The following is a 15,934-nucleotide window of genomic DNA, read 5'->3' on the forward strand; positions in this document are numbered from 1 at the left end:
CTGCTGGGGCTGGCTAAATTGTTTCAGAGCATTGGCCATGCTCTGGTGGAAAATGGAGGGGCTGTTGCAAAAACCCTGGGGAAGACAAGTACAAGTATACTGTTGCCCTTTAAATGTAAAGGCAAACTTATACTGGTCTTCCCAGTGAAGGGGTTGACCAGAACCCATTGGAAATATCCAGCACCGTGAACGTGGTCATGGTCACTGGGATATTTTCGATCAGGTCGGCGACAGCTGCAACTGTGGGTGCACAAGCTGGGATTTTGCTGTTGAGGACCCAATGGTCCACAGTGGCCCTCCACGACTGATCAGGTTTCTTGACTGGCCAGAGTGGGGTGTTCACATGCATGGCAATCATTCTCAGCACTCCTTTTTGTACTAGGGATCCCAGTGCCATTTACAAGTCTACCTCCGCTTCCCGGGGAAAACTGTACTGTTTCTGAGGCCCTGACAGTGGGTCCCCATCCACTCAAACTTCTACTTCAGTCACCCGTCCACAATCATGTTTGTGGGTGGTGAATGCTGCGAGGTTATGCCTCACATCCGCCGGGTACTGGGCTGGGGTGATACTGATCAACTGTTCCAGGTCGTAACTCCCCTTGGTGTTCATGGTGCAGACACTATCCCTGCCCCCCTTGTCCCCTAGAATAACTACCACCTCTTCCACCTTGTCTGATCCTACTGCCCCCCATAGGCTGTGATTCCTCATGTCTACAATGATCCTGTGTGCTAATATAAAATCGGACCCGATGACTCCCCACCCGGGTTGCTTCCATTTCATTAACACACACTCCCACATGGTAACTGTATCTTCATGGGTTAGGACATTGCTCCCGCCTGCTCGCTCCCTGTGAATTCCATTAAACAAATGGGACCTTGTTAGACCAGGGCGAGTTGGTTGGGTCCTTTCAGTGGACCACCGTGCTTGAAGCTCCGGTGTCCACCAAATACTTCCCCTGTACCGCCTCGACCCCAATCTTCACACAGGGCCTGCCCCACTCCTCATAGAGGAGTGGACACAGATACTGAGGTTGGGCGCGTTCTAGTCAGGATGAGGGAGGGCATATGGGCTCAGTCTCCACAACGCTGCTCACGACAGCATCTAGCCTCCCTCTGTCCTTCCCCAGCACCATGCAGAGGGCTGCAACCGGGACCCCGAAAGGTTCCTCGGTCATCCTTTTCACTTTGGTGGGCTGGTGTTTCCTCCTGGGAGGCCCTCCTTGGCCGGGTCCCATTTTCTGGAGTGGGCAGTCCCGTCTCAAGTGCCCCATTTCTCCACACCTAAAACAAGTCTTCGACTCGTCAGTGTGGGGCCCATCCTGATGCCATTCCCACCTATCCCCTTTACTGGCCTTGATCGCATGGATCTATTGACCTCTTCCCCACAACTGGTCTTAAAGGCCAGCCCTAACTTATGGATCACGCCTGTTAGATCTCTTAATTTTCAATGAAATGCGAACTCCGGTTGTTGGTTTAACATAACTTTAATTCTGGCAGCTGCAACAGGCTCTTGGCTTTAAGCCAGGCCTTTGTCCTTCTGAGACACATGGCAAAACATGACTGTTTTTATACCTGGCTCAATTTACAGAAAAGAACTCGCCTTCTTTGACATTATTGGCTCAATTGATATGTGTTAACCCCTAATTGGCTCGCTGCCAAAGGTCCTGAAATGTCAAGTTGATTGATGACTTAATGCAACGTGCTCCCATTCACGTAGCAACTCTGTCTGGGATGTGTGTTTTCTCACAGACTGCTTGTTTGAATTCTCTATCAACGTCTGCCTCGGTGTTTGCGGGGTCCTCGGTGTTAAACCATGCTTCAGCTTTGGCTTTAACACGTGGCAAGCTGTTCGCGATTAGGGTCCTGAGCCAGTGATTTCTGGGGGCCCCGATAGGTGACACACAGTTTGGTGCCCCTCCAATTGCCGTCGCGTACACTGGCCGTAGCCTGTCCTCAAAGGCAACTGGTGCCCCGCCGGCCAACTGTAGGGTCCGCTCTACCTGTGAGAACGGACTACCCTGGGTATGCCCCAACGCTCTCAGGATTTCCTCCTTTAACCCCTCTGTGGTGCCTTGCCCTGCTTTCATGTCTGCGGACAAGTTCTGATACCATTTCCCATCCAAGGACAATAGTATCAGCCTGTGTGTCTCATCATCGTTACACCCATTAATTCCCCCCTACTTGCTCGACTTCCGTGGAGTAAACCGAGGGATCCCCATCCTGTTTTAACTTTGGTAGCCCAGCTACCGTGGCCTGTAACTGAGGGGAGGAGAATGGGACCATATAATCATTCTGTAACGGTCCCTGGTCGCAGTTTGGTGCAGGTGGGCTGTACCTCTGCTGCCGCTGAGGACACTTCGGTCTCGGTTGCACCTCTGGCGTCGTTGGGACTATCCTAACCTGAGCTTCCTCCTCATGTACCGGAGGAGGTTCCTGACTTCCCATTCAACCCGCGCTTTGCCTGGCACCAAAAGGCAGACCATGTCTCGGGCTCCTGAAAAAGCTTGGGTCAAGTTCTTAATTATTCCCTCGCAGGGACCGTGGTAACAATCCTCGTAGCTCCTACTCCTAGCTACCCTGTATGCGGCCTTAATGTCCCGTAACTGGCTTCCTAGCTCTTCAGCTTTCACTGCTCACCTGGCGTTTTCTTCGCTAACGCCTGCTCGTTGCATTTGGCTTCCGTGACCTGGCATCGGAGGTACTCCCCAGCATCACGGGAAGATTACTCCAATGCTTGTCTTTCCTCATGAAAGTCCTCCGCGAACCCTTTCCCCACTATCTCTCGAGCGTCAGACTGCTCTTCTGATTCTCTCAGCCCCACTTTGAGGCATTCGACCTCATGCCGGAGCAGTCGGACTTGCCTTTGTCGGCAAAGAGCCAAAATGCCTTTTCCTTTGACTGCTTGTGCTTTACATTCCCTGCCCACTCTGCAGCCCTATCCTGAGGGTTGTCAGAATGAACCATGTCCAGCAGTCATTGCTGGGCCACATTAATCTTTGTAAAAACGTATGAGGCTATCCTATCCTTAATACCGCATCTTTTACTTTCCACGCTGGTCATTCGCAGAGATATCCGTAACCTTTCCGGGCCCTTCGTGGTCTCCAGATCTGTAAGTGGTCCGTCTCCGGTTATTTCCCGAGGTGTTCGCGGACTCGCCGTAGGGTCCAAACAAGTCAGTGACCGGTGCCAAATCGGCCCTGCCTTGCTTGCTGTGCTACGGGTTGGTTTTCCACAGAGACCGGTGCCAATAGGTCTCTCACAGTTAGCCAATCTGATTTATAGCAAGTACATTAAGCCTGTCCTTATGAAAGAGCGAAAAAAGTTACAACGGATTGTCTTAGAGTGAGACACGGACCAACGTTTCGAGTTCAAAATCACACAAGGTTTATTACAACAGATCAACACCTCCACTCCACTCGCCAGATGCTTGTGAAGTGGAACCACACAGTGCAGTAATACCCAGTAAAACAGTGCACTTCCCTTATTCACCATACAATAAACCAACCCTTCCCACGGGCGAAACCCGCCCGGGACACACCTAACTCCAAACACCCCACTGGTTTGGTTAGGGAACACAGACATCCCCTCATGCACATTCAAGAATCGGTTGGTGAGTGTGCAACTATTGAGTTCTCACCCAATGCGCCCTTCCTTGCGCGCTGGACATTCCTCAGTGGTTCGACTCCACGGCCCCGTGCTTGGTTTAAACATGCGAGATCCAGGTTGAAGTTGATGTCCGTCGGGTTGGAGAAGCGAGGCTTCGCTCTCGATCCTTATCCTCGAGGGTTGGGCAAATGTGCCTTCACGTAGGATATGATCAAGCGAACATTGAGCTTCCAAAACGCACTAGTTATAATGCTGCAATCCACAATTCTGGCTGGGTTTGGACGGTTCTGTTGCCTCCAGGGAACCTTTCTGGTTTCTTCAGGTCTCATGTCGCGCTATCTGAGATGTGCTGGGGTCTGAACAAAGCCAGCCGATCGATCTCTGCAGGCTTCCCGAGTGAGTGTTAAATGGTCGATCAGTACTGATTGCTGGACCGTTGTGGAGACAATGCAGGTGTCAGTCTTGTCCTAGCACCTTACTCCCTTCCCTAGACAGCCTGGCTCTACACACAAAATAGTCCATTGGCCTTCCTAAGAGCACCCAGCTCTGGTATCACTGACCGCTGGCAGGAAAGTGTTCATTTGAACAGCCCTAGTTTCTCTCACCAGTTTCTGTGGGAGAGATCCGCCCCCCACGTGTTTCGCCAAGCAACAGGTTTCTTCCTAATCCAGACCAGCCATCTTGCGCCACAGTATTTCAAAAGTGTTTTTCATGGTGTACAGCCAACAAGGATATAAAGACAACAGTCCAGAGTAGACTTTGTCGATTGCAGGTCTCCTCTACATTGGAGAGACCCAACACAGATGAGGTGATTAACTTGCCGAACAACTGGAAGTGTGACTCTGAGCTCCCAGTTCCTTGCCTCTTCAATTCTCTGCTTCCACTCTCACTCTCATCTCTCTGCCTTTTGCCTTCTACACTGTTCCAATGACGATCAGCCCAACCTCAAGGAAAAGCAACTCATCTTCGTGCCACACATTTTGCAGCCCTTGGTCCTTAATATTGAATTTAACAACTTTGGACCTTAACTACAGCTCCGATTTTCTGCCTGGCAGACAGTGCTGGTAATGTAGGAAGGATATGCCGGTATTTCTGGGATAGAAGAAGTGAGCAGGTTAGTGCTTGGGACAATGTACTGCCAGGGTGGTCTGCAACCTTGGTGTCAAACTGCTTTATTTGGTTCTCTTCCAACGGCCTGATCAAAACTTGTCAGTTAATATATAACTCTTGGAACATCAGGCCCTTTTACTGTTACAATCCTCATCCAAATGTTAGCATAGTGGTTATGTTACTGGACTAGCAATCCAAAGATGTGGACAAATTGATTCAGAGTCATGGGTTCAATCCCACCATGGCAGCTGTTAATTTAATTTAATTTAAATTCAGTTCCTTGAATCAATCTAGAATAAAAAGATAGTATCAGTAATGGTGACCGTGAAACGACCGGATTGTCGTAAAAGCATGTCGGGTTCACTGATGCCCTTCAGGGACTGAAATCTGCTGTCCTTATCTGGTCTGACCTATATATGACTCCAGACACTCTGCAATGTGGTGAACCCTGAACTGCTCTCTGAAATGGACAAGCAAGCCACTCAGTTGTACCAAACCGTTACAACAAAGCATGGACTGCGGCGGTCCAAGAAGGCAGCTGACCACCACCTTCTCAAGGGCAATTAGGGATAGGCAATAAATGCTGGCCTTGCCAGCGACGCCTACATTCCATGAACGAATTTCAAAAAGAGGGTCATCAGCCATTCACATCAGTCTTTGTGTCCGCCCATGTTCAACATGAATTCTCTTCCTTGATGTACATAACAACATAAGAAATTGGAGCAGGAGTAGGCCATACGTTCCCTCGAACCTGCTCCGCCATTCAACGTGATCATGGCTGATCCGATCATGGACTCAGGTTCACTTTCCAGCCCGCTCCCCATAACCCCTTATTACCTTATCGTTTAAGAAACGGTCTATTTCTGTCTTAAATTTATTCAATGTCCCAGCATCCACAGCTCTCTGAGGCAGTGAATTCCACAGATTTAAACCCACTGAGAGAAGAAATTTCTCCTCATCTCAGTTTTAAATGGGCGGCCCCTTATTCTAAGATTATGCTCTCTACTTCTGGTCTCCCCCATCAGTGGAAACATCCTCTCTGCATCTACCTTGTCAAGCCCCCTCATAATCTTTTATGTTTCAATAAGATCACCTCTCATTCTTCTGAGTTCCAATGAGTAGAGGCCCATCGCTCTCAACTTTTCATCTTAAGTCAACCCCCTCATCTCCGGAATCAACCTAGTGAACCTTCTCTGAACTGCCTCCGAAACTATATATCCTTGTGTAAATATGGAAACCAAAACTGCATGCAGTATTCCAGGTGTGGCCTCACCAATACCCTGTATAACTGGAGCAAGACTTCCTTGCTTTTATACTCCATCCCCTTTGCAATAAAGGCCAAGATTCCATTGGCCTTCCTGATCACTTGCTGCACCTGCATACTATCTGTTATGTATGCATGCTTGTATTGTTGTATGATGTCTGTAACACTGAATGTACATTTACACTGTACACACCTTACCTGTACACCAGAGGGTGCTGCTGCTGGAGACCTAAGGGTTACTTGCACACTGCAGGTAACCCAGTATAAAAGGAAGCTCACAGCTTGGTGCCCTCACTCGATGAGCTGCAAATAAAGAACTACAATCTACACAGTTTAAGTACCATACCCTGCCTCGTGGAGTCATTACCAAAGGTGCCTACATATTCAATAACTGGCAACGAGGTCACGATATACACGCTCAGCATGTCGAACCTCAGCAACTTTCAGCAATTCACCAATGGGGAAGATTGGGATGCTTTTGTAGAAAGATTGGAACATTTCTTCAGAGTCAATGACCTAGATGGGGACACACCGGCTACACGACCGAAAAAGCGCAGGGTCATCTTGCTCAGCACTTGTGGGCCCACTATCCATTGTCTTGTCAGGGACTTGCTAGCCCCAGAGAAGACAACAACCAAGAGCTATGAGGAATTTGTAACACTAAAACAGGAGCAACTAAAACCAAAAGAAAGCATCCTCACAGCCAGGCACCAATTCTACACTTACCGGCAACCCGAAGGCCAAGAAATTGCGAAGTATGCTGCACATTTAAGGAGACTGGCTGAACCGTGTGACTTTGGCGGCCACCTAAATGAAGCACGAAGGGACATATTTTCATCAGAATCGGCCAAGAAGGCCTCCTACACAAATTGCTCTCTGCAGACATCACAGTCACCGTGCAGAAAGCAATTCAAATGAGCCAGGCCTACATGGTTTCGGCCGGCGACTTCAGGCGAATACTGACCCAGGACTCTAAACCGGCGAACGCAATGCACCACATGGCTACTTCTAAAGGCAGAAATGCTGCCCGAGTCCCACAACACTGAGTCTGTCACATGGGGCAAACCGGCTAACCCCGTGCTGGTGCTGTGGAGGAAACCACCGGGCCCACCCATGCAGCTACAAAGACTATACATGCAAAGGCTGCAAAGAGAAAGGGCACCTTCAAAGAATGTGCAGAAAAAGCTTTATTCACGGCATCTCTGAAGAGTTGGCTGATCACCGAGGCTCTGACACAGATGAACATGAAGCTGCTCAACCCCTGGAAGAAGAGTACGGAATTTATACCAGCTCCACCGAAAGTTCTCTGTGGATGATGGAAGTAGACATCAATGGGGTCCCAGTTTCTATGGAGATCGACACAGGGGCGAGCCAGTCCACAATGAGCCAAACGACCTTTGAAAAAATTTGGATAAATCCCGCCAATCGACTAAAACTGCATCCTGTCCAAGCGAAGCTGCTCACCTACACCAAAGGTAAAATCCTGGTCGTTGGCAGCGTGGACATCCATGTCTCCCAGGGCGGCATGTTGAACAATCTCCCTTTTGGATGGTAGCCGGCGTTGGTCCCACACTGCTGCGAAGGAATTGGATGAACCCGGTCCAAGTCGGTCGAAATGGTGACAGCCTCGGGGCTACAGCAATTGACAGCAAACATCCAGCAATCGACATTAAACATGGATCCATCGCTGCATCTGGAGATCCCACTGTCCAGCTCGACTGTACGGCGATGACTCCACAACATCACGGTGAAATCTCCAGGACCGAAAATCCAAACTCCACCTTCCGGGCCGGGGCAGGACTCCAAGAGGTGAACATCGTCGAAAGAAGTGGATTCCCGACGTCCATGGCCGAACCTGAGGAAGAAAAGACCACCATAATCTACCTGGAGGAGAGTCAGAAGACAGCGGCTGCACCACGAGGAGAAGAACCTGCAATCAAAATGGCCGCAGTCAGACCATGAGGGCAGCGTTGGAGAAGCGACACGTGGTACCGAGCGGTCAATCGGATTGGAAGGCTCCCTTAAAAGAGACCGGTAACCTAAAAAATGTAAAGGGACAGTTTCAGCTTAATGCTGACAGGGACTTTAAAGCTAAAAATCCAGTAAAAGGGTGCAAATATGATAATGTAAACATGAATTGTGATGCTCGTGAAACTAACATGACAAATTAAATGAATGCTTGTGTAAGTAAGGTTAAGAACAAACATGTTATGTTTGATGATTATGACAGAGAGTTTGAAATGCCTAATGTAACCATGTCTGCTGAGACCATGACACCAAAAAGTGATGCAAATGCTTTAATTTATAATGTAAAGGCAGTCAATAATGTAGGCTAGACTATGTGTGATCAGAGCCAAGGTGTCATGTATACAGGTAGGACACTGCTAAAGGACACTGGGTTTTACAGTGACCATGCACATGCTAGAGGAATCCCCCTGTGGGAGACCCCCCTAGGTCCAGCTAGCTACCAGACCATGTAGCCTGGACCTTTGGAACAAATGAGATGCCCCAGGAAGGGCTCACACACACCCAGTGGGAGCAGACCCACTGCAGAGACAGTGGTCAATGGGCAACACAGACACCACCACTGACAACTTGCCCCAGACCAGACCTACACCCCCTGGCCACCAGGACCAACACCAGGAGCCAGAGGCCAAGACCCTCCAGCTTTCCTGGCAAATCCTGGGATGAACAGACTCTCATCCCAATTGGAGGACAAGGAGCCCATCCAGTCCTGTGGACCTGCCCACCACCACACAATTACTCACATCACAGAGTATGCACCCGACCCAGTTGCTTCAACGGCTAACCCTCTAAGGGATCCCACAACAGTGACACCCACATGATCTGCGTGAGGTGGGGGGGGCGGGGAAATGTATGAGGCCAGCCTCAAGTACAGGGATCACACCTGGCACATAGAAACATAGAAACATAGAAAATAGGTGCAGGAGTAGGCTATTCGGACCTTCGAGCCTGCACCGCCATTCAATGAGTTCATGGCTGAACATGCAACTTCAGTACCCCATTCCTGCTTTCTCGCCATACCCCTTGATCCCTTTAGTAGTCAGGACTACATTTAACCCCTTTTTGAATATATTTAGTGAATTGGCCTCAACAACTTCCTGGGGTAGAGAATTCCACAGGTTCACCACTCTCTGGGTGAAGAAGTTTCTCCTCATCTCGGTCCTAAATGGCTTACCCCTTATCCTTAGACTGTGATCCCTGGTTCTGGACTTCCCCAACATTGGGAACATTCTTCCTGCATCTAACCTGTCAAAACCCATCAGAATTTTAAACGTTTCTATGAGATCCCCTCTCATTCTTCTGAACTCCAGTGAATACAAGCCCAGTTGATCCAGTCTTTCTTGATATGTCAGTCCCGCCATCACGGCATCCATCGCTGCACTCCATCAATAACAGGAATGTCCTTCCTCAAGTTAGGAGACCAAAACTGTACACAATACTCCAGGTGTGGCCTCACCAACGTCCTGTACAACTGTAGTAACACCTCCCTACCCCTGTACTCAAATCCCCTCGCTATGAAGGCCAACATGCCATTTGCTTTCTTAACTGCCTGCTGTATCTGCATGCCAACCTTCAATGACTGATGTACCATGACACCCAGGTCTTGTTGCACCTCCCCTTTTCCGAATCTGTCACCATTCAGATAATAGTCTGTCTCTCTGTTTTTACCACCAAAGTGGATAACCTCACATTTATCCACATTATACTTCATCTGCCATGCATTTGCCCACTCACCTAACCTATCCAAGTCACTCTGCAGCCTCATTGCATCCTCCTCACAGCTCACCCTGCCACCCAACTTAGTGTCATCTGCAAATTTGGAGATACTACATTAATCCCCTCATCTAAATCACCCTCACCACAACCTCCCATAGCCCACTGCTGATCACCTCCCAGGTCATGACAATAAGGACTTGAAAAATGCTTAGGGGGGGGTGGCGGGGTGTTGTTATTTATGCATGCTTGCATTGTTGTATGATGTCTTTAACACTGAATGTACATTTACACTGTACACACCTTACCTGTACACCAGAGGGTGCTGCTGCTGGAGACCTAAGCGTTACCTGCACACTGCAGATAACCCAGTATAAAAGGAAGCTCACAGCTTGGTGTCCTCAGTCGAGGAGCTGCAAATAAAGGACTACAGTCTACACAGTTTAAGTACCATACCCTGCCTCGTGGAGTCATTACCAAAGGTGCCGACATACTCAAAACTATCCTTCTGTGTTTCATGCACAAGTACCCCCAGGTCCCGCTGTACTGCACCACTTTGCAATCTTTCTCCATTTAAATAATAAATTGCTCTTTGATTTTTTCTGCCAAAGTGCATGACCTCACACTTTCCAACATTATACTCCATCTGCCAAATTTTTGCTCACTCACTTAGCCTGTCTATGTCCTGTTGCAGATTTTTTTGTCCTCTTCACACATTGCTTTTCCTCTCATCTTTGTATCATCAGCAAACGTGGCTACATTACACTTGGTCCCTTCTTTCAAGTCGTTAATATAGATTTTAAATAGTTGGGTTTCCAGCACTGATCCCTGCGGTACCCCACGAGTTACTGATTGCCAACCAGAGAATGAACCATTATTCCCGACTCTCTGTTTTCTGTTAGTTAGTCAATCCTCTATCCATGCTATTATATTATCCCAACCCCGTGAACTGTTATCTTATGCAGTAACCTTTTATGTGGCACCTTGTCAAATGCCTTCTGCAAGTCCAAATACACCACAGCCACTGGTTCCCCTTTATTCAGCCTATTCGTTACATCCTCAAAGAATTCCAGCCAATTTGTCAAACCTGATTTTCCCTTCATAAATCCATATTGACACTGCCTGACCGAATTTTGCTTTTCCAAATGTCCTGCTACTGCTTCTTTAATAATGGACTCCAACATTTTCCCAACCACAGATGTTAGACTAACTGGTCTATAGTTGCCTGCTTTTTGTCTGCCTCCTTTTTTAAATAGGGGCATTACATTTGCAGTTTTCCAATCTGCTGGGACCTCCCCAGAATCCAGGGAATTTTGGTAAATTGCAACCAAGGCATCCACAATCCCTGCCACTACTTCTCTAAAGACCCTAGGATGCAAGCCATCAGGTCCAGGGGATTTATCTGCCTTTAGTCCCATTATCTTACTGAGTACCACCTCCTTAGTGATTGTGATTGTGTTAAGTTCCTCCCCCTGCTATAACCCCATGACTATCCACTGTTGGAATATTGTTAGTGTCCTCTACCGTAAAGACTGATACAAAATATTTGCTCAGAGTTTCTGCCATTTCCATGTTCCCCATCACTAATTCCCTGGTATCATCCTCTAAGGGACCAACATCTACTTTAGCCACTCTTTTCCTTTTTATATTCCAATCGAAACTCTTTCTATCTGTTTTTATATTTCGTGCTCATTTACTTTCGTAGTCTATCTTCCCTTTCTTAATCATTTTTTTAGTCATTCTTTGCTGGCTTTTAAAAGCGTCCCAATCTTCTGTCCTCACATTAGTTTTGGCCCTTTTGTCTACCCTTGTTTTTAATTGGATACCGTTCTTTTTTTCTTTCGTTAGCCGTGGATGGTTATCTTTTCTCTTACACCCTTTCCTCCTCACTGGATATATCTTTCTTGAGAGTTGTGAAATATCTCCTTAAACGTACACCACTCTTCATCAACCGCCTTACCTTTAATCTATTTTCCCAGTCCACTTTAGCCAACTCTGCCCTCATACCTTCATAGTCTCCTTTATTTAAGCTTAGTACATTGGTTAGAGATCCAACTTTCTCACCCTCCATCTGAATTTGAAATTCAATCATGCTATGGTTACTCATTCCAAGGGGATCCTTTACTAGCAGATTGTTTATTAATCGTGTCTCATTACATCGGACCAGATCCAAGATAGCCTGCCCCCTGGTTGGTCCCATTACACACTGCTCAAGGAACTCATCCCTTATTCACTCTATGAACTCTTCCTCAAGACTACCCTGACCAATTTGATTTGTCTAATCAATATGGAGGTTAAAATCACCCATGAACAACAGAGTTGCTACTGTTAGGGAGCCTATAAACTACGCCCACCAGTGACTTTTTCTCTTATTGTTCCTTATCTCCACCCAAACTGTTTAAAAATCCTGATCATTTGAGCCAATATCGTTTCTTACTATTGCAGTGATTCCATCCTTTATGAATAGAACTTCCCCACCTCATTTTCCTTTCTGTCTGTCCTTCCGGATTGTCAAATATCTCTGACTATTTCATTCCCAGTCCTGGTCACATGCAACCACGTCTCTGTAATGGCTGTCAGATCAGACCCATTTGTCTCAAATTGTGCCATCAACTCATCTATTTTGTTACAAATGCTACGTGCATTTGCACAAGGTGCCTTTAAATTTGATTTTTTACACTTTTTTCCTGCATGTTTCCTCTCTCCTTCAAACTCACTTTCTTTATTTTTGCTTTACAATTCCATCTTTACTCCCCTCCCTACTGAATCTATTTTCAGTTCCCATCACCCTTCCAAGCTAGTTTCAACCCTCCCCAACAGCACGAGCAACCACCCCCACCCCCCTCCCCCGCACCCCACCACCAACCGTGAGGATATTGGTCCCGGCTCTGTTGAGATGCAAATCGTCCGGCTTGTACAGGTCCCACCTCCCCCAGAAGCAGTCCCAATCCCTCAGGAAACTAAAGCCCTCCCGCTTGCACCATCTCTCCAGCCACGTATTCATCTGTTCTATCCTCCTATTTCTGTACTCACTAGCTCGTGGCACTGGGAGTAATTCGGAGATTACTACCTTTGAGTTCCTGCTTTTTAATCTCTCTCCTAGCTCCCTAAACAGTGCCTGCAGGACCACATCCCTTTCCCTACCTATATCATTGGTACTGATGTGGACCACGACCTTTGGCTGTTCACCCTCTCCCCCCAGAATGCCCTGCAGCTGCTCAGTGACATCCTTGACATGACACCAGGATAAATTCTGTACAAGGATAAATTCCTCGAAACTGTTATCAAGGTTAGATTTCAACTCTGCCGTGGACATAGTTGAAATCATACTCCAGTACTGAAAGTAGCTTGATGGCTGGAAGCACTGCACCAACCTGGTGGAAAAATCAAGTTGCGACCCTTAAGTCTCTATTCTAGGATGTAATGCCGCACTCTGAGGTGACAACTGTTAGAGGAAGGATTTAGTTATGATTCGATGTTCTCTCTACTCGTCAAATCCGTAAGATTCTGAGACACTGAGGCCAGTGTCCATAGTTTATGAAGCACACTGTACATTCAACATTATTTAACATGCACTTATAACTGCACCAGGGCTTGGATAGATGGAGGACTCGAAAACGTTACAGTACAAGTTGATCAGACGTATTTTGAATCCAAGATATCAGTAAAATTGCTACTTTTAATACATTTCTCTCACTTCCTCGAAGTGAGAATCCACACAATTCTGCATGACATCATTATACAAATGTTACAATACAACTCCATATAAGGAGAATTCAACTTGCTCCTGATCAATAACTTTAGTTCACAGTTTCCTCACTTAACAAGCTCTTTTCCATTTGGTTAACGCATTTGGTACATCTTATCAAAGTCCACTCCGAAATGGGTAGTCATTAGGAGGAACATCCAACCAATAGTATTGGTTGTATTAAAGCCAAGGAAATGGCATATAAATTGGCTAGAAATAGCAGTGAACCTGGGGACTGGGAGAAATTTAGAGCTTAGCAGAGGAGGACAAAGGGTTTGATGAGGGCAGGGAAAACAGAGTACAAGAGGAAGCTTGCAGGGAACATTAAGACGGACTGCAAAAGTTTCTATAGATATGTAAAGAGCAAAAGGTTAGTAAAGACAAACGTAGGTCCCCTGCAGTCAGAATCAGGGAAAGTCATAATGGAGAACAAAGAAATGGCAGACCAATTGAACAAGTACTTTGGTTCGGTATTCACTAAGGAGGACACAAACAACCTTCTGGATCTAAAAGGGGTCAGAGGGTCTAGTAAGGAGGAGGAACTGAGGGAAATCCTTACTAGTCGGGAAATTGTGTTGGGGAAATTGATGGGATTGAAGACCGATAAATCCCCAGGGCCTGATGGACTGCAACCCAGAGTACTTAAGGAGGTGGCCTTGGAAATAGCAGATGCATTGACAGTCATTTTCCAACATTCCATAGACTCTGGATCAGTTCCTATGGAGTGGAGGGTAGACAATGTTACCCCACTTTTTAAAAAAGGAGGGAGAGAGAAAACAGGGAATTATAGACCGGTCAGCCTGACATCAGTAGTGGGTAAAATGATGTAATCAATTATTAAGGATGTCATAGCAGCACATTTGGAAAGAGGTGACATGATAGGTCCAAGTCAGCATAGATTTGTGAAAGGGAAATCATGCTTGACAAACCTTCTGGAATTTTTTGAGGATGTTTCCAGTAGAGTGGACAAGGCAGAACCAGTTGATGTGGTATATTTGGACTTTCAGAAAGCTTTCGACAAGGTGCCACACAAGAGATTAATGTGCAAAGTTAAAACACATGGGATTGGGGGTAGTGTGCAGACATGGATTGAGAACTGGTTGTCAGACAGGAAGCAAAGAGTAGGAGTAAACGGGTACTTTTCAGAATGGCAGGCAGTGACAAGTGGGGTACCGCAAGGTTCTGTGCTGGGGCCCCAGCTGTTTACGTTGTACATTAATGATTTGTACGAGGGGATAAAATGTAGTATCTCTACATTTGTGGATGACACTAAGTTGGGTGGCAGTGTGAGCTGTGAGGAGGATGCTATGAGGCTGCAGAGTGACTTGGATAGGTTAGGTGAGTGGGCAAATGCATGGCAGATGAAGTATAATGTGGATAAATGTGAGGTTATCCACTTTGGTGGTAAAAACAGAGAGACAGACTATTATCTGAATGGTGACAGATTCGGAAAAGGGGAGGTGCAACGAGACCTGGGTGTCATGGTATATCAGTCATTGAAGGTTGGCATGCAGGTACAGCAGGCGGTTAAGAAAGCAAATGGCATGTTGGCCTTCATAACGAGGGGATTTGAGTACAGGGGCAGGGAGGTATGGCTACAGTTGTACAGGGCCTTGGTGAGGCCACACCTGGAGTATTGTGTACAGTTTTGGTCTCTTACTTGAGGAAGGACATTCTTGCTATTGAGGGAGTGCAGCGAAGGTTCACCAGACTGATTCCCGGGATGGCAGGACTGACATATCAAGAAAGACTGGATCAACTGGGCTTGTATTCACTGGAGTTCAGAAGAATGAGAGGGGATCTCATAGAAACGTTTAAAATTCTGACGGGTTTAGACAGGTTAGATGCAGGAAGAATGTTCCCAATGTTGGGGAAGTCCAGAACCAGGGGTCACAGTCTAAGGATAAGGGGTAAGCCATTTAGTACTGAGATGAGGAGAAACTTCTTCACCCAGAGAGTGATGAACCTGTGGAATTCTCTGCCACAGAAAGTTGTTGAGGCCAATTCACTAAATATATTCAAAAAGGAGTTAGATATACTGCTTACTACTAGGCGGATCAAGGGGTATGGCGAGAAAGCAGGAATGGGGTACTGAGGTTGCATGTTCAGCCATGAACTCATTGAATGGCGGTGCAGGCCTGAAGGGCCGAATGGCCTACTCCTGCACCTATTTCCTATGTTTCTATGTTTCTAAGTGTCTCCAAAGGCACCACTGGAGTTTGACCAACTAAAGTCCCAAATGCTGCCAAACATAGGATGCCCATCCAAAGAGTTCTCCTTCATGGTTTGGAACCTCTGGGCATGTAACAGAAGAGTTTCCTTCATGGAGATGGTTCAGGACAAACTGTGAGGTCGATTTGTGACGGTGGATTGAAGTTCTGGGAAAAGGGAAGACACTGCTCTAGCATTTTGGCAAAATACAACGAAAGCTCTTCGAATCTTGTTCTTGGCAAAACTGTCAATAATTA

The 15,934-nt window shown here is 46.9% G+C and overlaps 1 protein-coding gene across 2 annotated transcripts in view; it reads right to left on the reverse strand.

Moving 5' to 3' along the window:
* Positions 1–7,918: 7,918 nt before the first annotated feature.
* Positions 7,919–15,934, reverse strand: part of LOC139265229 (uncharacterized) — a 92,419-nt gene continuing 84,403 nt past the window's right edge. Inside the window, exon 5 of one of the 2 annotated variants that reach the window (XR_011593512.1) lies at positions 7,919–8,019. Coding sequence is in view for 1 of the 2 variants with exons in the window: in XM_070882157.1 (XP_070738258.1) it covers positions 8,002–8,019 (18 nt within the window). In the remaining variant the exon portion in view is untranslated. The remainder of the gene's footprint in view (positions 8,020–15,934) is intronic. The other variant, XM_070882157.1, reaches the window with a different exon arrangement.

Source organism: Pristiophorus japonicus, chromosome 6 (genome assembly GCF_044704955.1).
Source record: "Pristiophorus japonicus isolate sPriJap1 chromosome 6, sPriJap1.hap1, whole genome shotgun sequence".
In the NCBI taxonomy this organism is placed as follows: domain Eukaryota; kingdom Metazoa; phylum Chordata; class Chondrichthyes; family Pristiophoridae; genus Pristiophorus; species Pristiophorus japonicus.